General features: G+C 34.4%; 3 protein-coding genes and 2 long non-coding RNA genes across 6 annotated transcripts; 1 reads left to right on the top strand and 4 right to left on the bottom strand.

Moving 5' to 3' along the window:
- Window positions 1-1,795: 1,795 nt before the first annotated feature.
- On the top strand, window positions 1,796-7,087 carry LOC7465447 (probable protein phosphatase 2C 59). Of its 2 annotated transcripts, none has more exons than XM_002324322.4 (9): window positions 1,796-2,006; window positions 2,490-2,737; window positions 3,740-3,867; window positions 4,699-4,797; window positions 4,901-5,059; window positions 5,759-5,845; window positions 5,935-6,026; window positions 6,325-6,399; window positions 6,600-7,087. In XM_002324322.4, the coding sequence occupies exons 2-9, from the start codon at window positions 2,658-2,660 to the stop codon at window positions 6,756-6,758; spliced, it is 879 nt and encodes a 292-aa protein (XP_002324358.1). In that variant the 5' UTR covers window positions 1,796-2,006; window positions 2,490-2,657; the 3' UTR covers window positions 6,759-7,087. The 2 variants fall into 2 exon arrangements, with proteins under 2 accessions (XP_002324358.1, XP_006371776.1); XM_006371714.3 differs by having other exon boundaries at window positions 1,797-2,006; window positions 2,616-2,737.
- LOC112324976 (uncharacterized) lies at window positions 3,541-4,410 on the bottom strand. Its single transcript, XR_002978975.2, has 2 exons — window positions 4,133-4,410; window positions 3,541-3,730 (listed from the first exon to the last, which is right to left on the bottom strand). It is a non-coding gene; the product is annotated as an uncharacterized LOC112324976 (long non-coding RNA).
- On the bottom strand, window positions 5,559-7,720 carry LOC18107521 (uncharacterized). Its single transcript, XR_002978974.2, has 2 exons — window positions 6,932-7,720; window positions 5,559-6,792 (listed from the first exon to the last, which is right to left on the bottom strand). It is a non-coding gene; the product is annotated as an uncharacterized LOC18107521 (long non-coding RNA).
- Window positions 7,721-12,685: 4,965 nt separating this feature from the next.
- Window positions 12,686-14,342, bottom strand: LOC7465448 (zinc finger protein CONSTANS-LIKE 4). The gene is made up of 2 exons (XM_002324900.4): window positions 13,336-14,342; window positions 12,686-13,247 (listed from the first exon to the last, which is right to left on the bottom strand). Exons 1-2 carry the CDS (start codon window positions 14,047-14,049, stop codon window positions 12,909-12,911), a joined length of 1,053 nt encoding a protein of 350 aa, XP_002324936.1. The 5' UTR covers window positions 14,050-14,342; the 3' UTR covers window positions 12,686-12,908.
- Window positions 14,343-16,574: 2,232 nt separating this feature from the next.
- Window positions 16,575-20,694, bottom strand: LOC7476225 (ADP-ribosylation factor 1). Its single transcript, XM_002324901.4, has 8 exons — window positions 20,451-20,694; window positions 20,310-20,348; window positions 20,119-20,181; window positions 19,728-19,746; window positions 19,281-19,392; window positions 18,530-18,577; window positions 18,155-18,285; window positions 16,575-16,897 (listed from the first exon to the last, which is right to left on the bottom strand). Exons 1-8 carry the CDS (start codon window positions 20,551-20,553, stop codon window positions 16,864-16,866), a joined length of 549 nt encoding a protein of 182 aa, XP_002324937.1. The 5' UTR covers window positions 20,554-20,694; the 3' UTR covers window positions 16,575-16,863.
- Between the last annotated feature and the right edge of the window lie 4,127 nt (window positions 20,695-24,821).

The following is a 24,821-nucleotide window of genomic DNA, read 5'->3' as shown; positions in this document are numbered from 1 at the left end:
GGTTAAATATTTTTATTAAAATAATATTTTATTTTTATTGTGTTGATCTGAACAAGTTTAGATTATATTTTGTTAAATTAATCATGTTTAATCAAGTTAATATTTTATTCAATTCAATTAGAAATTCAGCCCATGCCAAGTTTTGAATTCTAAGTTTCTTACATCAACCCTATTTTATTTTTTGAAAACTTGCAAAAAAATAATCAAGTAATTCAATACTATTTCTTACTCTTCTCATGATGCAGCAACTCAAAATTGAGTTTCTTAGCTTTTAATACACTTTTAAGTGACTTCTTTGCTTATCATCCTAACTTCAAGTTACTAACCCAAATATGCTCAAAATTAGTTTCTCATGCTATCCAACCATTCTCAGTCAGAACCCCAATTAAAATTCTCAATTGAATTCTGCATCCTTTTAGGTGTAATTCTACATTATTTTCAAGAATTGCCTAATTGCGTTTCATACTCTCGTTTGTGAGAATTTGGAAACGCGGTTGTACCCGTGTTTTAAAAAAAATAATTTTTTTTTACTAAAGATTATTTTTTTTATGTTTTGGATCGTTTTGATGTGCTGATCTTAAAAATAATTTTTAAAAATAAAAAAAAATTATTTTAATGTATTTTAGTACGAAAAACTCTATCAGTGAAAGTAAAAGTTTTTAGAACTCAATTTAGTAATTGTTATTGAAAAAAGGTAAGAAACTTAAAGGAGAAATCTAATTGAGGAACTCGAATAGATAAGATCCTAGTTAAGAAAATTACTTTTTTGGAGACTATCGCAAGAACCAATGAATTCGAATATTTCCCATAAAGCTTACAACCTTCCACCATGAAATTTTTCAAAAATAACATAGTTTCATCTGTTAGTAATCCTAGCTTTTTTTATTTATTTACATATATAGTTATTTATTTATTTAATTAAATACTTGCATAAGCTTTTTATTTATATTTAAAACATTTTATGTAAAAAAGGCATTAAAATAGTCAGCATATCCAATTTTTTTTTGAAAAAAAATAATGTACAATTTTTAGCGGAGCACGGCAAAATAGCTAGTTTAAACTAATCTAGCACCATCTAAACCATGTTCACAAAATCTGGTCTCAAACTGCTTTGTGTGATCATGGAATTGAAAATTACGATACTTCTCGAACAAATTAAATTTTATAAAAAAACAAACACATAATATCTTTGAACTTATTAAAAGATTTGAATTTAATACCTCATGATTCACCACCCTGGAATTTTATTGTTATCGAGCTTTAAATTAAATTGAATAAAAATTAATTTAATTAATTTTTTTTAAAAAATTAAAATAATATTATTTTAAATAATTAACCTGAACATATATGTAGTAAAATTTAATAAATTTACCTCATACAAATAATTTTTCTCTATATCCCCTCTATCAATCCTTTTCCACTAGTCTTTGAGATTATTCCACAACATTATTGTAGAATTGGTAAGATTATTACATTAAATTAAAAAAAAAAAGAAGTCAACTTATCATTAAGGGATATGTGAGATCCAACTACTTTAAATAAGTAATTGTATTAACCACAACCAATTAAAGGATAAGAAGACTTTTATTCATCCAATCAGGCAAACACTGAAAAGAAACAAAAACACTCAGCTGCACCATAGCACAAGATAGAAAGACTTGCACCTTCACGTGCATGGATGCCACGTGTGGATTCAATGATAAAGTAGCAAATTTGGACTTGACTTAGTCTCCCTTTCCCTCACGCAACGGCTACGCGCACGAATCCCTTACCATGTACTGGAAAAACAATTAGAACTACCCTTCCTCTTTTCTCGCTGTCTATATTTCTTAAAAAAAAATAAATAATTTTGATCCATCTCCTTCTCTCTCATTTTTTTCCTCTCTCTCTAAAAACTGAATCCTGCCTCTCTCTCTCTCTCTCTCTGTGGCGTCGTCTTGTGCTTTAACGCCTTTTAAGCGTTTCCGTTTCACTTCATGGCATTTTGTTTCTCTTCTTTCTCTCAGGTCATTATCTCACTCCATTTATTTATTTTGTCTATTTTTGATCGTGTGAAATAGGAACGAATTTGAGTCTATTTTTTTTTTTGGAGATTTAATTGGTTAATGCAATTGTTATTGATTTTTTTTTATATAATTTTGAAATGTAATTTGTTCCTTTTTTTTTAAGATTTAATGTTTCTTAATTAATGTGATTCTAATTGTAATCGAAGATCAAAGCTAGATGATTTGATTTTTTTTTTAGTTTTCTATTTTTGAACAAGTAATTCCTGAGAATTCTGAATCTTTGTTTTTTAGATTTTATGTACTTTTGATTTATCAATTAATCAACTTACTTATTATTGAATTAGATGTTTTTTTTATATTCTATTTTTGAATTTGTGTGTTAATTTATGAGATTAGGTTGATAAATGTAATTTAGGTTTGATTTTGCTTGTGTTTTAAGCTATTTAAGTTTCCTAATTTTTTCGTATTTGGGTTGTTTTGCAGGTTAAGTTCCTGAATTAGAAATTATTTGAGTAAATGTTAATATTAGAGGGATTAAATTATAACAAAGTGTATTATAGAGGAAAATTATTAATTCAGTCATCATCATTGTTGTTGTTGTTTGTGTAGTTGTGATTAAGGAGAGAAGTGTGTAGTAATTTTGTTGAAGGAATGGGGTATTTGAATTCAGTTTTATCATCTTCAAGCCAAGTTTATGCTGATGATGCACCAGTAAGCGGTGGCGGTCTCAGGTTTTTCTTAATTATATCTTCCTTGTCTTTGTTCGATTTGTAATGCTAATGTTTTGGTTTGGTGCAACCAATGATGAATTGTGTGTATTTGGTAGTATGTTGTTGTTTATGACATGAGTTATTGCTTTGTTGTTGTTTTTCTGTTGATTAATATTTGATTGTAACTGGCAAGTATCTTATGAGTTCTGGCTTTGAGATGCTTATATATGACTGATGATTAATGTCCAATTGTGAAACCTTTGGTTTTTTTTGTTTGAACATGTAATTTGGATTAAGATAGTCTTGAAATTAATGCATATGCGAAGCCCGCAAATTTGGAAAGGTGTATCATATATTCTGTTGATATTTGGTTCTTTGGTTGATTGTACAGCTGCTTGATTATTCTCTGTGATTTTTTTGCATGTCGTTTTCAATGCATCGGTAACGTGTTAAATGAGAGGAATACAACTTAAATCTCAGTTTTGTCATGTTCGATATGTAACTTGCCTTGAAAGAAGCATGCTAGAAAGTCTTGATTCCCTCTTTTATGGATCTGACTTTATTAGATTTGTCGTGTTGGATATGCCAGTGTGTGGTGGAATGAGTTGTTATGTCCTCGCTCACTCTTGTACTTAACTTCTAGAATCCCACAAGACATGTTTTATGAACTTTCCTAATTAATTATCACGTCATGTGGTTTTGACTACTTTGTCTCAGACATGTGATTTAATACTATGAACAGACAGAAACAAGATGCTTTAAAATTTTGAAATGTAGCAAATAGAACTTTTAACTCGAGTATTATTGAATTTCTGTAACCAGCATTTCTTGTTACTCGCCAATTTGTTTTTTTTTTTAACATTAACCGAGAAGTGGCATTCATGTAAGCCATTTGTGATGCGCTACATAATTCTAAGGATCTCATTTTGCATCTCAAAGATTACTTCTTCTCCTCTTCCTCTGCCCTGATTATCTTCCTAAGTTCACAAGATTTGTCTTGATTTGAACTGTTTTCTGCAACAGTCAGAATGGAAAATTCAGTTATGGATATGCAAGCTCTCCAGGGAAGAGATCTTCCATGGAAGATTTTTATGAGACAAGAATTGATGGTATTGATGGAGAGATAGTTGGTCTTTTTGGAGTTTTTGATGGTATTTCTCTTATGCTCCGTGTTTCTTCATGTAGACATATACATAGCAAGATTACGAGGCCATTGGGATTTGCATTCCAAACTGCGTTTCACTAAATTTTGAATTTTTTTTTTGCTTAAAATTAATATTTTTTTAATGTTTGTGGATCGTTTTGATGTGCCAATGTTAAAAATGATTTTACAAAAATGAAAAAAAAATTATTTTGATGCATTTCCGAGCGAAAAGCACTTTGAAAAGCAACTCATATTACACTCCCACACACTACCTTCATTTTCAGGATTGTGTAATGCAATAGAGATATGACGAGGGGAACTTTCCACTAAATGCATGATTCAGCAATGTTAGTTTGATTAGTAACTATAGCATCCTACTTGCCACTAATCTCAGTAATTGTTGGCGTGTGACAGTTATTAGCCATGCAAGCTTGTTGTCTGATGTTGTGATTCTCCATAAATACCTTTCGCAACTTCTTGGGTCCATTTTCTCCTTTACATGCCATGTAGTGCATTATTTTCTGTCACTGACATGTTGTATCCTCAACTAAAGTAGTATCTAGAAAAAATGAGACCATCATGCTTTCATTGACATGTTGCATCCTCACTAAAGTAGTCACTAGACATAATTGAACTATCAAGTCTTAGCTCATGCTGAGGTGGTCCACACCACTTTGTTATGCCATTATTTAGGTCAATGATTAATCATGCCTTCTTTTTTTTGTATTGTTGCTAGCTAGTTGAAGCGTAATATAATCATGGCATATTCTTTGCAAGAATTTGCCTTTTCAGATTTATGAGAGATAATGAAGCAAACTTTTCTGGTATGGGTTTTCAGGTCATGGAGGTGCACGAGCTGCTGAATATGTGAAACATAACCTTTTTAGCAATCTGATCAAACATCCAAAATTTATTTCTGACACCAAATCAGCTATAGGTATCTCATTTCCTTAGTGCCAATGTTCCTTTTTTTTTACAATTTTTAATTCCTCATTCGAAGAATCTGATGTTTAATTTTGAATTGCTCCCTCTTTCGGCAGTTGATGCTTACAATCACACAGACTCTGAATTTCTGAAATCAGAAAATAATCAGAACAGGGATGCTGGATCAACTGCTTCTACAGCTATTCTTGTTGGTGATCGTTTGCTCGTCGCTAATGTTGGAGATTCCAGAGCTGTCATTTGCCGGGGTGGTAACGGTGAGACTCACAATAGTTGTATAACCTTTGCAACTTCTAGGATTCTTTTCATTTTTTCAACATGTGATGCATTTTATGAAATCGCTACCACCAGTTTGCTTTTGTTTTTTTTTTTTGTTTAAGTTGGCTATTGCCAAGAATTGCAAACAAAATTTTCAATTCATAGTCATCCGACACTGTCTAAAGAAATGATATAGCATAAGGCTACATTGCTGTTGTCAAGAATTAGAAAGAATAATGCAGAAGCAGAAATGATGGCTGAAATAGAATCTTGGTTATATGAGTAGGTATCACTTCACTCGTTATTGGGAAGCCTTAATACAAATCAATGTGAACCTTTAAGATGCGTACAAAATCGTTCTTTGAAATTTGGAGAGCTCAATCTGTGAGCTTCAGTTATAGTCCCAGGGTGTTTTTTTTAAGAGATTAGTGCAAAAGATTTGCCCATTGTAAAGTTCTATAGCATGTGTTTGATTATTGATGGAATAAAAGTGTATGCTATGGTAAGATGTAATTTATAAAGTTCAAGAAAATTTAGTATTGGCCTGTTAAAGCAGGACAATGACAATGAAGCAATACAGATAGAAAGAAAACCAGATGCTCTGGGATGGAGCATTATAGATTATTTTTTTTTATTACTGGGGTGTTGACTGTTTAGTTGTTAATAATTAAGTCAAACTATCTTGCCATTTTCTTCAGCTATTGCTGTTTCCCGAGATCACAAGCCAGACCAGACTGATGAACGACAGCGGATTGAAGATGCTGGAGGATTTGTCATGTGGGCAGGTAAGGACTTCACCCAGCCTTTTGTTTTAAATACTTACTGAAAGCTTTTTGGCGATAAATTCTTATGATGACTGAAAACATAATGATAGGTACTTGGAGAGTTGGTGGCGTCCTAGCTGTCTCCCGTGCATTTGGTGATAGGCTTTTGAAGCAGTATGTTGTTGCTGATCCAGAGATCCAGGTCTGATTCTTAATCTATTCAAAGAGCAAGGGATGTAGGAAGAATGGTTGACAGTATTCAAATTAAGATATATCTTAAAAGGATAAACCTTCCAAATTTTTGAATCTCATTACTCGTGAGCACATAGCACCTAGATGTTTACAGTGGTGTGTTTTGGAGATAGTAATTTATCCGCAAATGCTTGAATATTGCTGAAGTGTCGTTGCATTTTAGGGTTCTCGAGCCTTGTATTGCTTTTCTCCTCTCCATCTCACTTTTGAGCATGTTTTAGCCACTGACATTCTCATGGAAACTGTAGGAGGAAAAGGTTGACAGGTCCCTTGAGTTTCTCATCCTTGCAAGTGATGGATTATGGGACGTTGTCACAAACGAGGTTTGGAACAATCTCTTTTTGTTTCCTTTATGCTTTTATATCACGGGGTGTATTGGTTTCCTGTATTCTTTCTTGCAAATGATCTGGTGTAAACTGGCCTTTAATGCAATTTAATAAGGTTTTTTGCTTGTGAAAATAAAAACAAAGGATGGTGTTTTGCTGCTGCCATCACCATCTGATGCTACATCCTTTCTCCTCAGGAAGCTGTTGAAATGATCAAGCCGATCACGGACCCAGAGCAGGCAGCAAAGAGGTTGTTGCAGGAGGCGTACCAGAGAGGAAGTGCAGATAACATCACCTGTGTTGTCGTTCATTTCTTGGGCAATCAAGGCGCTACATCTCACGGTGGCTCTGTGTGAGCGTGCTGAACTGGTGCTATGCTAGGTTTTTATTCTGACCAAAGGATAAATATGGCCAACATTAAATCATGCGGTGCAAAGCCAATCATGATAATAGCATCGTATTATTTTCAAGGATAGATAGATGATAGAAGTCAATTGGCTGCCAAAGTGTATTGCATGCTTTAGCTTACATAATCGTGTCTTTGAGGTAGCTAGAACTGTGCACTTGTGAATCTGTAAAGAGTCTGAAGTCTTATGTTTTATCCATTTCATCCGTCTGCTGTAAATGCGGTTCGATACTCGTTTTCTTTCTCTTGCTAATTGCATCTCTGTTTCGGTTTTGCTCCGCCGCCCGTCTGAAGCCTCTTGCTCCTTCTCGACCGCGCGCAGTCTTAAACCTGTTATCAATTTGTCGAATTGAATGAGTTTATGCTGCCAAAAAAATACCAGTTAGAGGATGCTTCATCCTTTATGCCATGAAAAGTCTGTGATAGGCAGTTCAAAGCGAAGGAGAAAAGGCCAGTTGTTCTGGACTTGCTAGCTTAAAAATTAATTCCTCAGCTTCATTTTCCTCCCCAGCATAAAATCATTTTAATACTATTTATCCAATTTTAGTGTTTGGAAAGCTTTAAGCAACATAACTAAATAAATAAATAAAAGTGTGGTTTGCTTCCGAATTGACCGTGAAAAATTTAATTGCGGATTCAAATAAGCTGCCAATGACAATACCACTTCCACCATGTTGGACCTCAACTGGAAAGGAAAACGAAAAATAACATTAATGTAATTAATTAAGGATGACGTGAACTCAATGCTTTATGGCAAGAAGAAAATAAGGCGTGCGTAATGCTGCCTAGTTTTATGAGATGAAGAGAGGACTCAGAACAGCAGTAAAGCAGGCTCGGCAAGGCAAAATCTCGCCATTACGTCCGGCGAGCGAACATATATAGTATCATCATCGTCCTCCTCTTATATGATAGATAGCTGACAACAATTGAAGAAAAACAGACACACACACAGAGGGAAAGAGAGAGAGAGAAGCTGATAAAGAGAGCAAATCAGCTGTAATGGTGAAGAGCGAAGAGGAGCATGTTTAATTTATAGGCATGAAGCGTGCGTAATGCTGCTTAGTTTTATGAGATAAAGAGAGGACTCAGAACAGCAGTAAAGCAGGCTCGGCAAGGCAAAATCATGCCATTACGTCCGGCGAGCGAACATATACGGTATCATCATCGTCCTCCTCTTATATGATAGATAGCTCACAACAATTGAAGAAAAAAAAAACACACACGCACGCACACACAGAGGGAGAGAGAGAGAAGCTGATAAAGAAAGCAAATCAGCTGCAATGGTGAAGGACCAAGAGGAGCTTGTTTAATTTATAGGCATGAACTTTCTAAGAGGACAGTGCCTCCAGGTTATTTAATTGCGAGCTGGAGGTCCTTTTTTTTTATGAATTCTTTGCCTTGCTCACCAAGGGTTTAATAATTAATTATACATAAAGTGTACAAGCACATGAGCGTCTGCTTAATTAATACTGGTCACAAAACGACTAATGCTATGCTTGCTAACCAAGGCATGAATAACGTGGGGGGAAAAATAGTGATTTTAGCTATTAGTTGGAGAATGAACATTTCTTTCTTATTAAACTATTCTTTAACCATATTTTATACATTAAAAATTAGTAATAAATTCTATTTTATCTAGTTTTTAGCATACCACTAGTTTGTATATCCACGCTATATTTAAATTTTTTAAACATAAAAAAATATACAGGTCTCAAGAAATTTTTTGGTATTTTTATTATAATCTAAAATACAATTGTTTTGATTTGTTTTTCATTAAGATATTTTTTTTAATGTATTTCTTGTTCATTTTACTCAACACAATATTTTTAACTGAAATCATTATTTCTATTTAAAAATAAAATAAAAAACCAAAAAAAAAAGGAAAAAAGGAAAAGAAAGCAAAGGAATAGACCTAATACCCAGCCCATTATTAGGAGACCAGGCGCCCAAGACCATGCTTCAATTTGTTTTTTTGTATTAAGGGGGGTGAACGAGACAACATGTCGTCGGTCACAATTTAGCAAACATGCATGCTCCTAGTTGGATACAAACCAAGGGCTCACATTGATTTGATTTGTGATCACCTCACATTTGTCTCACGTGCGCTAACCACTCCAACTACAACACGGAATTGGTATAAGATAATTTAAAAAAAACATATTAAGATGTTTCACTGTTCATATAAATAATAAAAAAATATTTTAAAAAAATAAAGATGCCAAAATATACCAAACATGCTCAAAATGCCTATCCGAACACAAACCTAGAACTTGAAACGAAAAGAATCTGCTTTTCAACATCTTTAATACGATTTATCCAATTTTAGTGTTTGGAAAGCTTTAAGCAGCATAAATTAAAAAAAAGTGTGGTTGGCTTCCGAATTGACCGTTAAAATTTAATTGCAGATTCAAAAAAGCTGCCATTGACAAGACCACTTCCACCATGTTGGACCTCGACTGGAAAGGAAAACGAAAAATAACATTAATGTAATTAATTAAGGATGACGTGAACTCAATGCTTTATGGCAAGAAGAAAATAAGGCGTGCGTTAATGCTGCTTAGTTCTATGAGATAAAGAGAGGACTCAGAACAGCAGTAAAGGAGGCTCGGCAAGGCAAAATCTTGCCATTACGTCCGGCGAACGAACATATATAGTATCATCATCGTCCTCCTCTTATATGATAGATAAATCACAACAATTTAAGAAAAAAACACACACACACACACACACACAGAGAGAGAGGGAGAGAGAGAGAGAGAAGCTGATAAAGAGAGCAAATCAGCTGCAACGGTGAAGGGCCAAGAGGAGCATGTTTAATTTATAGGCATGAAGCGTGCGTAATGCTGCTTAGTTTTATGAGATAAAGAGCGGACTCAGAACAGCAGTAAAGCAGGCTCGGCAAGGCAAAATCATGCCATTACGTCCGGCGAGCGAACATATATGGTATCATCATCGTCCTCCTCTCTTATATGATAGATAGCTCACAACAATTGAAGAAAAGAAAACACACACACACACACAGAGGGAGAGAGAGAGAAGCTGATAAAGAAAGCAAATCAGTTGCAATGGTGAAGGGCCAAGAGGAGCTTGTTTAATTTATAGGCATGAACTTTCTAAGAGGACAGTGCCTACAGGTTATTTAATTGCGAGCTGGAGGTCTTTTTTTTATGAATTCTTTGCCTTGCTCACCAAGGGTTTAATAATTAATTATACATAAAGTGTACAAGAAAGCACATGAGCGTCTGCCTAATACTGGTCACAAAACGACTAATGCTATGCTTGCTAACCAAGGCATGAATAACGTGGGGGGAAAAATAGTGATTTTAGCTATTAGTTGGGGAATGAACATTTCTTTCTTATTAAACTATTCTTTAACCATATTTTATACATTACAAATTAGTAATAAATTCTATTTTATCTAGTTTTTAGCATACCACTAGTTTGTGCTTCCACGCTGTATTTAAATTTTTTAAACATAAAAAAATATTCAGGTCTCAAGAAATTTTTTGGTATTTTTGTTAAAATTTAAAATACAATCGTTTTGATTTGTTTTTCATTAAGATATTTTTTTAATGTATCTCTTGTTCATCTTACTCAACACAATATTTTTAACCGAAATCATTGTTTCTATTTAAAAATAAAATAAAAAACCAAAAAAAAAAAGGAAAAAAGGAAAAGAAAGCAAAGGGATAGACCTAATACCCAGCCCATTATTAGGAGACCAGGCGCCCAAGACCATGCTTCAATTTGTATTTTTGTATTAAGGGGGGTGAACGAGACAACATGTCATCGGTCACAATTTAGCAAACATGCATGCTCCTAGTTGGATACAAACCAAGGGCTCACATTGATTTGATTTGTGATCACCTCACATTTGTCTCACGTGCGCTAACCACTCCAACTACAACACGGAATTGGTATAAGATAATTTAAAAAACATATTAAGATGTTTCACTGTTCATATAAATAATAAAAAAATATTTTAAAAAAATAAAGATGCCAAAATATACCAAACATGCTCAAAATGCCTATCCGAACACAAACCTAGAACTTGAAACGAAAAGAATCTGCTTTTCAACATCTTTATTGAATTGTACTATGATGTTTTTTCATGATCTTCGTTATTTACAAAGGCATGGTCCCTATCTACCCACCCGTGACCATTTAGGAGGAAAGTTGTCATATGGTATTAGGGTTAGTCGCTACGAGCACAGATTTTGAAGTCCTGTTTAATGGGCTTATATGGCACAAAGAAGAGCTTGCAGAGCTCCGGCCAGACCTTCAAAGAAGCCATTTGAACGACAACTCCAAATCTTATTAAGGAAAATGTTGAGCAAAATTATTACATCTCTTCTTTGTGTTCTAGTTTTTGTGTGTGCAAGTGCTTCGCTAGTTATAGGTTTTTGTTCTATCCTTGGAATCGTATTAGCTCGATAGAAACTGAATCGAACACCATTTCAAGGTTAGGGTTCGAGGGATTACTCCGGTCTCCTCTTCCATAAATCTTCTAATTTCAAAACTCAAAATTCTTACTAAAAGAAGATTTGAATCCGTGACTCTTCTCATGAGTTAGAATCATATTGGTCAAAATTTGGTTATAGTTGGAAGCTTAATTGTTGCATGGAGAGTCTTAGCTTCTTCTTTTTTTTTTTTTTTTAATGTATTCTGTGTGCGTTTCGATTTAATTATATTTATATTTTTTAAAGTGTTTATTTAATCAACGCACATCATAATTTTGCACTAAATTTAATAAAAAAACTCCACTGTATTTGCAAAAACTAGAGCAATAAATTAAATCTCATGCCTAGACCTAACCTGCTGATTAAGAGAGTATGGAAAATAATTAAAATCTTGATTGAAAAAAATATAATTTATAATTTATTTTTTAAAACTGTAATTACAAAAACTATCGCTATAAATTAAATCTCATGCCTGGACCTAACCTGCTGATAAAGTATGGAAAATAATAATTGAGTTGTTGCTGGTAGGTGGCAAAATGCAACTTGTCATGCCAAATGAATAGACTAACTATTAAATTTTATAATAAATAAGAAAAAGTTGACCAATATAATCCATTCAGAATTTCATTAAATTTTTTTTAATTTAAATGATTTTATTTTGACTATTGTTTTAAGTTAATCTGAGTTAATCGTAAGCATGAGTTGTGGATCCACCTCCCATGGAGTTTAATAACTGTGATAGATAAAGCTCGAGCCATAATGCAATCATTTATTTCAGGGCATTCTTTGAAATTTCGGCGAGCAATCAACACAAGCCACCAAATAGATTGATACAGTGTCTATATCAACTACAAAGAATCTGCAAATTCAGACACTAATTTAATCACAAAGACTGTCCAAAAACATCGAATCCTGATTCGCAAATCTGTGAAATCAAGAGATGATTTTCTTCATCCCCATGATCTGATTATTTTATCAAGAAAATAACGTGCATCCACCCATAAGATCAGTGATTCTGATTTTGCCTCTTAAAATATAAAGAAAAAACTGTTCTTCCACATGCTTAAATTACTTTTTTAATCACATCAAAACAAAAGTTTAATCCGCCAATGGCATCACTGATTATGATCAAGGATTCTGATTTTGCCTCCTAAAATATAAAGAAAAAAATGTTCTTCCACATGCTTAAATTACTTTTTTAATCACATCAAAACAAAAGTTTAATCCGCCAATGGCAGCACTGATTTTGATCTGACCACCTTCCATGAAAGAGCCAGCCGACAACCCATCTTTCAGTTCTTCCTCAGCAATGGAATTGCCAGGAAACAGGAAGCTCATTCTTATCAAAAACAAAACTCATTACCACTTAAGAGCTGCACAAATTCAAGGGTCTCTAGCGCTCAGTACCATCATTACAAGATAGAAATCCATTCTACTTATATACAACACCACTGGTGGGCAACAAAGATTACAACATCAATCTCCTATACAAAAGGAGATACAAAAAAGACTTAGAATTATTGTTACAACAAGGAGGGAGTGATCACCAATGAGCTTGAAGCTCATCGGAACTCGCCAGTCTTCTTGCTAAGCAAGAGGAGTGAGGTCGACGAATTCGAATTAGGGAAAGACAAGTGAATTTAGAACGATGGAACGACACCGAATCCATAAAGACTGCTTCGATCAACCTCGACTTCAGTATCTGTACGTTTAGCGAACCTTCCTTTGATTCGTGGCCTTGTTTCGGCATAGGCTTTTCTTGATGCGTATCGAATTGTCTTCTCGAATTTTCTGTTCTTCCTCTTCTCTCTGTACCTCAACACCCTTGCTTCACGGTCAACTGCCGATAGTTGCACTGTCTGGTTTGCTGACTCCATTCCGTTGCACACTGATCTACTACAGTATGGGTTAGATATGTCTGTCAAGGTACTTCCACTTCCATCTGGTACCACTCCAACATCAAGAGATGAAGAAGAAACCTGCAGTGAAAGCTTACAAATTGAGGACTGGAGATTCATTACTTTATACTTTCTATAAGAAACAAAACATTCAATTAAGAAAACTTACACTCTGGCTCAAGGAGTTATAGCCATAGCCACCACCAAAAGACTTGGATCCAGTAGAGAAATCCAACTCATAGCAGCAATGATCATTGACCAAAGCAGGAGATTGAAATCCTAGTTTGTTACTTTGCACAGGCACCACCCCATCAGTAGTCCCTGAACTGTTCTGCTCTTGCACTTCCACTTTTGGATCCACATACGGATCCAAATCCAAATACGGATCCATTTCCGAACCAAACACATACTGACCGGTATTCAGATCCATACTATCCACCCCCTTAGTAGTCCCCCCACCCGGGTTAGGCAACAGCCACGACTCCGCCTCTGCCTCCTCCCTGCTAACATCACCACGACCACCATCCACTTCATCAAAGTACCGATCCTCCAACAAGTTCACGGCTTCCCCACCGCCGTGCACAGTGGAGGATGAGTCGAAAAACGGAGTGATAGGGACACGCTCGTGCCGACTAGCTAGAGGGTTTGCTGAGTGGATGTCACGGTCACAGGTAACACAGAGAGCAGCCGCGTCTGCCTTGCAGGTGAAATGGGCTGGGGCTTGCTCACAGACTTCGCAGACCGAGACACGCGCGTGGCGAGAGGCAAGCTTGTTTGCCGCGTGGATTTTGGAGTCGCAGCTGATGCATAGAAAAGCTGAGTCAGCTCGACAAAACAACGTTGCTGTTGCTGACTTGCATGAGTCACAGAGCTTTGAAGCCATTGAGGAAGAAGATGAGGAGGGCGAGTACGGAGACTTTGAAGCTTCTCTTCTGTAGTGTTGTGCCTTCGTCGAAAAAGTAGGAAGCCTAGTTTTGTTGGATTGGTGGTGCTGTGGTAATGGTTTACTGTCGTCTATCTAGTGGGATCCTGGAGATCTAAGGATTGACAAATAGGAGATCGACATGTGGATCGAGCTTAGCCAAATATAAAGGATTTCGATTGGGTTTTTTTTTTTTACTTTTTATCCGTTTCTTTTCATCCGTGGCTATTAAAATATATATAAGAAAATTACTTCATCAGTTTTTTATTCCCAATACTTACTTGTTTTTTTAATCATAGTTGTTTGTAAAAGAAAAATTCTCAAAATTTTTATTTATAAAAATAACTCATTTTTTCATAATTATTAATTAACCTCCTAACCTCCTAAGAAATCCTATTAAAAATTAAATTAACTACAACTAGTTATTTTTATTGATAATTATTAATTAACCTACTAAATTAATAAATCCTATTGAAACTTAATTTGACTGCAACTAATTATTTCATTGATAATTATTATAAATATTAATTAACCTTAATAAGTTAACGAATCCTGTTGTAAATTAAATAGATTGAAACTAATCATTTTCATTAATAATTTATCATAATTATTGAGAATATAATGACTTAAATAAATTATTTTTTAATTTGTAGAGGATAAATATTTATTTAAATTTTAAATTAAACTAAAAAACTTTCATGAGATGTAAATTAAAATAATTTTTAAATTAACATAATTATTGATCGAAGAAAAAAAAAATCACAACCTTCATGAGAAGTTAACTCCTTTATCTTCTAAAAGTCAATTCTCATGATTTATTTCTAAATACTGTTAAGTACTGCTTTGGAATTAGTTTGTCCATATGAAAATAAATTTTCATATATTATTTTATAATAATTATATTGTAAGTGCATGTTCAATATATGATATTTTTTATTTAAGAATGCATTAAAATATATTTTTAAAAAACATTAAAAAACATTAAAAAAATATAATTTAAAATAAATATATTTTTAAAGAATTATTAAAAATAAAAATTACCGCACTGAAGGGGTCAATTATGTGTAGAGGTAGAGCCCACGGGAGAAAGGAAGCGTTTTCGGCGTTTTGTTGGCGAGCATGAGAGGAATCGTGAAATTATTATGGGAGGAGGGAGGGTTTGAATAATGTGAGCGTGGGGGGGCCCAGAGGGGAAGGGCAAGTTGATGATGTTCGAGAGGGATCTGCAGAGAGGGACTTCGGGGTTAGCTGGCATGCCCTATCCTATCCTCGAGTTATGGGCAGAAAGGAGAGGGGGGAGTGTTAGCATGTATTCGGAGACTATTGTAAATAAATGAAACCGTGTGGCCGTTGGATGAGAATCATGAGATTGAGACCTGCGAGCATGTTGGAGAGTTGAGATTCAAGGGAGATAAAATAAATGGTCCGAGACTCCGAGGAAAGGTTGCAAATTTGCAATTGACTAGTATTCAGAAATTAACGTTTGGGATTGATTGTGCGAAAAATATATTAAAATAATTCCTTTTATTTTATCATTGATATATTAACAATCATCAGAAAATATTAAAAATATTAATTTAAAATTTTTTAAAATTAAAAATATTTTTTAAAAAACAAAAAAAAACAGTTATAAACTCACTCCCAAACAATCTTGAAAGGGAATTCGAAGGAAAGTAAATGGCATGCCCTCCTTGTGATCTCCAAATAACCGATGAGAAGTGAGAACAGCAATTGCTTCTAGCAATGAATGTTGTTAATAAGAAAGTGCAAAAAATACTCCATGTTGGGTTGTCGAGGTTCAAGTGAATCCTCTTTCCTCACGTTACCATTCTGCTACTTGGACTTCGATGGGATGGATGTAAACAGATCTCGGACTGAATCTCGAATATCTTTTTTTCACTTTTATTTTCCTCCAAATCACTTAATGTGTGCGCAACTTGCTATCTCGGTATCCTAAAGCCCAGCGAAATATTAATCTGAAAAGTACGGCCACACCGCAATATCAAACTACAACTTGTTGGATTTAAGACTTGGCCAACCTACCCTCACCTAAGCCCAAAGTGAAAAAAAAAAAAAAAGCAACCCAAACCAGTAGATTAATTCATTATCTGTCTAAACTAGTAAAAATTCAAATTATTGCAGAACATCATTTTTATTGTTTATTTTAAAAAATTATAACAGTATCACTTAATTTAACCAGTTAAACCAGATCAACTCAGGATAGCTCGGTTTAATAGCTTTGATTTGCATACTCGTTCCGGCCTCAAATGGTGTAAAGAACGACAAATAAGCATCTAGGCAAATTGATCAAAGTTTTGGAGCCAATGCCCCCTAGCGTGCAATTTGTGTTGGTCGAATTGGTTAGCCCCGGTTTACAACTCGATTCACAGCTCACGAGCTCCTCGGGAAAGAGGCCTGGCTCAATTGTTTGGAGCATTCTCTTCAAAGGCAGCCAAAGCCTGTGTAATGCTAATGAAGACTCACAGTAAAGAAGAAAGGCCCTCCGAACTTAACAGAGACTGAATTGAAGGAACAACACAAAAATAAAGGTAGCAGCCCATAGTGTATTGTGTTAAAGCAGTATTACAAGAAAATTATGTATATTTGCATCACTTTCCCCGAAATCATTATGTATGCCAGTACTTTAAGCTCCAAATGAAAGTAAGAAATTGAGAAGTCCGATCGGTGCGGAGTTTGAATAAGGGATAATGATATTTACTGCTCCAGCATTTTGTACATGAGATTACGCTCGTTCTGGGACTTCCTTGAACAAAGTTAGCCACCTCCTGACTTGAGAGTGTTGCTCAACCTGCAAAAGTTGATTTCCGCTTAGGCATTTATGTCAAGTAATTACAAGGCACCAAACTCCAGTACCATAGAGAAAGCAATCGCATATACATTGGCACTATAGAGCGCGGTAACCAAGTTATGGATATTGTGTGAAAGCATGTAAAAGTGTGCTTGCGACCCCATTAGGCCTGAAGAGATATAAGATTTTGAATCCAGACTAACATTTTTTATGAAACAAAAATCTGAAAGGTTTCGAGATGTGAAGGGTGAAGGACAATATGTGATGTTGGTCCCACGCATGCAAGTCCCGGGAAGGATAAATTGGTTAAGGTCCTAACCTTCACTAAAGATAAAATATGCTCCTACCTAATGAGATTCACATGCTTAACAGAACATGTGATTCACAAAGAACATATGACAAAACAAATTGCTATCTACCATGTATGAAAACTCTATGAACCAAACCAATCTTTTGTTTCATTTCCAAACCAATCACTACACAATCAATCAAAATATGCATTATCAATTAGACTTGAGTAGGATGAGAAAGAAACATGGTCTTGGCAAAATGGGGTTTTCTTTTCAGGATCCAAAATAAAATAGATTGTGATGCAGGACAGCCTAGGGGCTGTTCTGAATCTGACTTTTTTGAGACTGTTAGAACATTATTAATATTGATTTGTGATGGAATACGAAGAAGGATGTGGATAGATTCCAGGAGTCACATCTAGGGTTCTTAAGAGTCCCCCCTAAGAGGAGATCAAGTCACACAATCAAAGCAAAATGGCCGGAAATTATCTGATATTATTGCATCCTAAAATATTGAAAGACTACATTCTTATTTATAGAGTTTTGGTTGTCCAAATCCAATAAGGACAAGGATTCCTAAATCTCCAACATAACTATTCCTATACAGAATAGGAAAACCTAATAATTTTAGCACTAATAAAATACTAAACAGAAATAAAATACTATAATTTCCAGCATATCTGAAAATTACTAAAATACCCTCACGAATTACTCAAGTCCCCAACTAAGTTTTCCATCATTAGCCACATGCCAAATAAATGCGTGAGCATTGGAATCATTCTTAGATCGCCTTCTAAAGGCCTTTGGGGGATGCTGCCAGCATGCCCCATCAGTTTGCCACTTTATCTTCGCGACATCAAATATTAACCACACTACATCTAGGTGATACCATATATGATAAACCAGCATGTAATCCTTTGGATTAAGGATACATGCACGTCCGGTAATTTATGATAAGAATGCTTACCAGTCCAAACCCTCAAAGAGACCTTCACCCTTTGTGGCGCAAGCTTTGAAGATGGCCCATTGGCGACTTTTTATTTTGTGCAACTCCAATGCCTCAGTCACAGCAGCATCATCAAGTGCACCAGGGAGATCCTGTTAATATAAAGCAGTGGTTGTAACATGTTATAAGAAACTCCAGTGGTTGGTGACAGATTTTTTTCCCCATAGAATGGAGAAGTTATATTGAAAACTTTTGGCTTGTATTGTAGAAACAAATCTGAGAGGATAAAGAAGCCTACTTTGGGATGATCAAACCAATCAATTATCTACCCCCATATAAATATAGGAACTACCAAAATTTATCCAAATTGTGGATGATAAAGAAAATAGTCTTCACCTGCTTGTTTGCAAAAATGAGGACAACTGCACCTTTCAACTCTTCCTCCTGCACAATGGTCCAATTTCATAAATTAGAATTCTTAGATGCCATCAGAGCTAATGAAAATTGCTCTGTTTTCCAATAGATGTAAGCATGATAAACACGTCCCTATTTACATGAGAAACAAACCTGTTCAGAATATAAAAGAGCTGACAAACAAACGGATATTTCATTTCTTTTCTTTTCTTCTCACTCTCTAGCTTTTAATTTTTGTGAAGAAATTATTAAACCTGATTGATAGCAACCAATAATCCCAACAACTCACTATCCCATAAATTGCACTCCCCTTTTCACATGGCGGACCATATGAAACTGGAACCCATATTTGTTGTCCAGATATGTTGCATATTATTAGAAAAGTAACCTACTTAACTCCACAGCCTCGTACTAATAATTGTTATCTTCAGTATATCACATTAATAATCACCAAATTTATGGAATAATTACAAGTAACAAATCAAGAGACTAAATCTGCTGCCTTTTGCTTGTTATCTTTTTCCATTCCCCAAGCAATCAAAAGAAAAGTCAACATCTACATTGAAATTGAAGTGGGCAACCTAGACCAATAACTATATCTGGGAGAATGTGAGCAAACATTACCAACTAAGCTAGCATTTAAATCTGTCAAAGTAAAAAAAAAGCAAGACAAAGTTGTAACAGCATCCTTGAACTCTACAAACTAATAATAAAACAGATACTCTGTAAGTACCTCCAAAATTGAATGAAATTCTTCTTTGGCTATTCCAATTCTTTCCGTGTCACTTGAATCTACCACATAAATTACAGCTTGAGTATTTGGGAAATAACACCTCCAATATGGCCTGAAATAAACAAATAAATTCATTCACAGGGAAGGGATGAGGGAATAACAGACTACTGCATGCCAAATATCTACTACCAAGGAATCAGAATAGACACACACAAACAACTCGAGAGAGAACTAAGGATAAGTTCATGAAGGATTTTAAGATCATTGAAATTTAATTGATAGCTTTTCTGTAATTGTGCTCCTTAACGACTCATATATTCTTTATGCAATATGAAAACTAAATGCACCTACATTCCTACTAAGAACACCGATCAACAGCAAAGGTGGCAAACAATTTCTACACATTGTATACTAAATTTTCTTCAAAGAAGAAGGGAGAAAAGATACCTGATACTTGTTTGTCCACCTGTATCACCAAACCACAAAGCAATTTAATTTACATTGATTTCATAAACTTAAACAGCATAACAAATATACTAGAAAATTACTATAGAAAACCTCCTTGATTTCATTAACCCAAAGGCAACAAAATTAGAACCGAACAGCCATTTCACACACCCTTACAGTTCAAGATCCACACACTAAAACCCTTTAAGAAAAACCGTAAACATCTGGTGTGAAACAAAAATTGCTAAACAAGTTAATCACAATCAAACCCACTTAACTTGACCCCTCAACTCAATCACTCTACCACACATTAGCTGTCAGTATCTCTTCATTACATAGTAAAACCAATTCTAAAACTATGTTACTTCTTAGAATAAAATCAATTACTTACCTAAATCCCACACTTGGAACTTAATGTTGTTATACTGTACAGTTTCCACATTGAACCCAATTGCTACACCACATTTAAAAAAAAAAATCAAATTTCCATCAGATTAGCTGTAACAAAATAATAGGGAAAATCATAGCAGAAAAATTAATTCCCAACTCAAAAAAATAAAAGAAGAAGAAGAAGAAGCTCACTTGGGATCGTGGAGACTACCTCTCCCATTTGAAGCCGATCTAAATCAGAACATAAAAGGGAAAAACATCAAAACATAAAAAATAAGTAGAGGTAGAAAAAACCCACAAAAAATAGCAGAAAAAAAGAGAGGGGGATGTTACAAAGAATGGTGGTTTTGCCAGCATTGTCGAGACCGAGGACTAGGATTCGAGCTTCTTGATTACCAAATAAAGAAGAGAACATTCTACTAAACAAAAGGCCCATTTCTCTATTCGCTGTCGTGTTTTCTTATCTTCTTTCACCGTTCGTTCGACAATTTCTTTGTAAAAATCACGAATTCAATCAGCTTCGCAGGTTCTTTCTTGTTCATAAGTGCTGGCTGCTGAAGCTACTTTCTTTCTTTCTTTCTTTCTTTTTGCAAGCAGGCCGAAAAAGAAACTATCTTTTAGTTTACGGGCCCACACCATAGTGTGTTGTGGGCTATGAAGTTGTGGCTTCTAGCAGGCCAGATGGGCTAGAGATCAAGGATTGTTTGTGAGCGAGCTCGATATGAATAGTAGATATTAAACTTTACCCGTTAAATCCAAAAACTCATATTTCAAATTGAATAAAAAAATATTGATTTAATAAAATAAAATCATGATAATATATTTAAATTTTTAATAATTTATTTGAATCAGTTAAATCTGATAATATCTATTATTTTAACCGAAATGATTGGCTTGAATTAATATGATAATCTATGAATTAATTTGATAACTTAAAAATTTAAATTATTTTTAAAATTAGTTTCTGAATAAGTTTTATAAATACCTATAATACAAATAACTTAGTTTTTTACGCAAAACAATTATGTTTTTTTTCTAGAATTGATGTGATTGTTTGTTTATGAAGAATTGTTTTTTCACAAAAGAGTAGTTTGTTTGATTGATTGCAAATAAACAAACTATATTTGACAATTGTGTATATCCAAAGTTTTTTTTAGTTAATAAATATAATTATTTTCATTATGATCTTTAATTTAAATGTATAATAAGATTAAAATTTTATAATTAAACTATCATAAATATAAAATACTAAGGTGACTATGATTTCATTTTTTTTCTTTGAATAGTTATAAACTTGGTGTATTTTTTTAATAAAAACAAATAATCTTTATTTTTAACAAATATATATATTTTTCAATTTTTTTGATGAAATAAAATAGAAAAGAAAATTGAAGATACAAAAGGAAAATGATTTATTGAATATACCTACAATATTTTCCATCAAACAAATAGATGAGATATTTATACTCCAACTTCATGTATAACCTTTTTATTTATTAGTTTTTATCAAAACAATGACACATGATGCAAAAGATGAAAATACATACGTGACGCTACATGATCCGTATCCATGTATCATAAATGTAAATAGTGAAGCTCCATATAAAATCTTAAATAGTGAAGGTTTTTTTAATAAAACAATTTATTCTATTGTTTTTTTAATTTCATCATTTCAGTCATTCAAATTAATTTTGGACCAGTCAAGTCAATTTAATCACACCAAAAAAACTCTGACATTGTTTAACTTTAAACAGGACGAGGTAAAAAGTCGGATCAAAAGGTGTTTTTTGTCAATTTAAATATTTTTTTTCAATTTTAACCACTTTTCTTTTTACATGTTAACCAAGTTGCCCTTAAATTGATTAAGTCAACTAGGTCATGTTGGGACAACTCTTACACGATTTAAATTTAAATTTTGACTGGGCAAAAAGATGAATCAAGTTTTAAGATTGACCTAGTAAGGTAAGTTTAATAACAATGCTAAATAATTCTCTATTACCTATATATTTTTTGTTACGTTCAATTTTTTTTATCTAATCGCATTGTAGCACAAGTGTTGTAAACTAATTAAGTAAAATATTAAACTGCGCGAGTTTCTCACTGTAACCCATCCACAATGAAATGTGTTTAAGGCTACAACGAAATTATATTTTTACCCTTCATCTTTTAATTTTGAAAGTTTTACTTGAGAGGTAGGATAATTTTTGCACACTATCAATTTGTCATTCCTGATTTGTTTGAGAGCAGTATCATCTTTTATTTTTTAAATAATAGTACAATTACTGTATTGCTCTTAGAGAGTAAACAATCAGAACCTTTGGTTTAGAGGTTGTATGGTAATTTCAATTTTGTCATGAACAATTGAATTACGTAGATACCTTTACTATGCAAGATTGTTAGCATTATCTTCGGGGGCTTGATTGTCATTTCCTAATTGGTTTTTTATTATTGTTATTTAGTCCTAGGGATATTTTTTTTTTTTTTATATAATTTTATGAACAGTCAAATTACTTCATTACCATCGTCATTCAAAATTTTTAGCCGTGGCTTCAAGAGCTTGGTTGTAATTTTATAACGGTTTTTTTTGTTATTGTTGTTTAGTTATAGGGGTATTTTTGGTTTTGTGCAGATAAAAAAGGCTATTGATGCATGCAAGTAACGACAGTGGTTGAAATCAAGCTTCCACCTCATCATTTGATGCGTCTCGGCATCCTTCTCCTCCTTAGGTGGCACGTGTATAATATGTCATGTCGCACGTGTGCGGTGTCGCGGCGAAAACATCCACCCTCAAAATCTTGTCTAAAATGGCAAATGTGTGGAGACAAGGAATTCTTGTCTTTTATTAGTGGAAAAATGGAATGAGAGTCACCACCTAGTATTTTAGTCACTAGAAACTCTAACTGGTCTCAGAGATCAGGTACGGGGATTGGTTGCGTAAAGAGAAGGTATTAGCACCCCAAATACGCCCTACCTAAAGTAAGCTGCATTGTTTTATTTTATGATAAAATCTAAGGTCTTGTTGATGTTTTCTAGCTGTTGGTCCATCTACGGTTGAAGAAAAGTTCTCTTCAGTAAAGAGATCTTTATCTTATCGGGTAAAACCTAACCGTTCTAACATCAACAAAAGAATTTAATATCCGGAATACGTCTTACGTATAAGGTCGTACCCCAGATACTAAAAGAAAATAAAATAATTTTTTTGAAAATTTTGAAATATTGGCCTAGTTCTCGTGACTTTAATAAACTGGTTATTAAAGTCAAAATGCATGCTAAATATTTTTTGAATTTTTCCTTTGATGTATGAAGATACAATTTTTATTTTTTTATTTTTGAGAGACTTGGCTGTATGCATGAAAACAAAACATTTTATTTTTATATTTTTATATATTTTTTTTATGAAAACCAGGTATTTTAATACCGGATTTGTATCTTTACAGTATAAAAATACAAACCAATATTGATCAAAATACAGTAAAATATACGAGAAAATCACAAAAAAAAATTTGAAAATATTTTTTGAATTTATTATTATTTTATTAATTTTTTTATTTTTTGGGCTGGGTCCAGCTTGGCCCGTGTGGCTGGGCTGGGTCCAGCTTGGCCCGTGTGGCTGGGCTGGACCCAGCAGTCCTATCCGAGTCACTGGCCCAACCCAGTGACCTGGCTGCCTAAGGCCTGCATGCGTGAACTATTCACGCATGCAGTGCACAGTGCGAAGGTAATTAAAATTACCTTCGCACAGTGTTATATAACTACAACAGACAAAAAAAAAAAAAGAAGAACTTACCTGGTGCGGGGAGGCAGAGCCGAAGACGATGACTGGATGATTCTCCTGGATTGACCTGCGGTGGCTCTACAGGCAGTGCTGCTGGCGGTTGCTGACTGGAGAATGGCTTGGACGGTGGCTGGCCTTTCTTCTTCTTCTCCTCTGCGTTTTTTTTTCTTCTGCTATGTTCTCCTCTGTTTCTGTTTTCTTCTTCTGTTTCTCACGGTGTTGTTGCCGAGTGTGCTGTGTTGGCTTTGAAGGAGGCGTTGATGGTGGTTGCTGACCGAAGAATGGCTTGGACTGTGGTCGGCCTTTCTTCTTCTTCTTCTCTGTGTTTTTTTTTCTCCTGCTCTATTCTCCTCTGTTTCTGTTTTCTTCTTCTGTTTCTCACGGTGTTGTTGTCGTGTGTGCTGCGGTGGAGGTTGCTGGTCGGTGGAGTTGCTGTGGGAGGCGACGGTGGCTCTTCTCCTTTCTGTGCAGAGGCGTGAGCCTTTTTTTTTTCCAGTTCTCTCCCTCCCTCTCTATCTTGTTTTTTTCTCTTCCTTACGTTCCCCCTCTACTATTTTTCTTTTCCATCGGGTCCTTCTTCCCCTCCTTCTCCTTTTTTGCTCCTCCCTTTGCTCGGTCCTTCTTCTGGCTTTTATAGCCAGAGGATGCGTGCGTTATGGCATGCATATGGTAATGGCCGCGTGAGACATGCTCCCCTGAAACAGCTCCGCTATCTCTACAAAAACGCTTCCTTGTCTCTTTATTTCTAGCCGTTTCTTTCCTTTTGAAGAAGACCATGAACAGTGAGCGCAATTCTTAATGAAACGGCGTCGTTTGCTAATTCAAAATGCATATTTCTGATTTGGTCCTTGGATGTTTTTTGTAATCTTGTAATCAAACCCTCCATAAATTCAATTAAACCTTAGATAAAATTTAATTGAGTCCATAAA

The sequence above is a fragment of the Populus trichocarpa genome, chromosome 18 (assembly GCF_000002775.5).
Source record: "Populus trichocarpa isolate Nisqually-1 chromosome 18, P.trichocarpa_v4.1, whole genome shotgun sequence".
NCBI lineage: Eukaryota > Viridiplantae > Streptophyta > Magnoliopsida > Malpighiales > Salicaceae > Populus > Populus trichocarpa.
Note: the sequence above shows the minus strand (reverse complement) of the source record. Positions and strands in the feature narration are given on the sequence as shown.

Bases quoted from the DNA above. Each gene is read 5' to 3' on its own strand.
- LOC7465447 (XM_002324322.4), top strand. From the start codon at position 2,658: ATGGGGTATTTGAATTCAGTTTTATCATCTTCAAGCCAAGTTTATGCT. The intron at 2,738-3,739 runs GTTTTTCTTAAT...TTTCTGCAACAG, and splicing joins GTAAGCGGTGGCGGTCTCAG to TCAGAATGGAAAATTCAGTT. The intron at 6,027-6,324 runs GTCTGATTCTTA...TGGAAACTGTAG, and splicing joins TTGCTGATCCAGAGATCCAG to GAGGAAAAGGTTGACAGGTC.
- LOC7465448 (XM_002324900.4), bottom strand. From the start codon at position 14,049: ATGGCTTCAAAGCTCTGTGACTCATGCAAGTCAGCAACAGCAACGTTG. The intron at 13,248-13,335 runs GTAAGTTTTCTT...CTTTCACTGCAG, and splicing joins ATAACTCCTTGAGCCAGAGT to GTTTCTTCTTCATCTCTTGA.
- LOC7476225 (XM_002324901.4), bottom strand. From the start codon at position 20,553: ATGGGCCTTTTGTTTAGTAGAATGTTCTCTTCTTTATTTGGTAATCAA. The intron at 20,349-20,450 runs GTAACATCCCCC...GTTCTGATTTAG, and splicing joins TGGCAAAACCACCATTCTTT to ATCGGCTTCAAATGGGAGAG. The intron at 16,898-18,154 runs GTAAGCATTCTT...CAACTTTTGCAG, and splicing joins CTCTTTGAGGGTTTGGACTG to GTTGAGCAACACTCTCAAGT.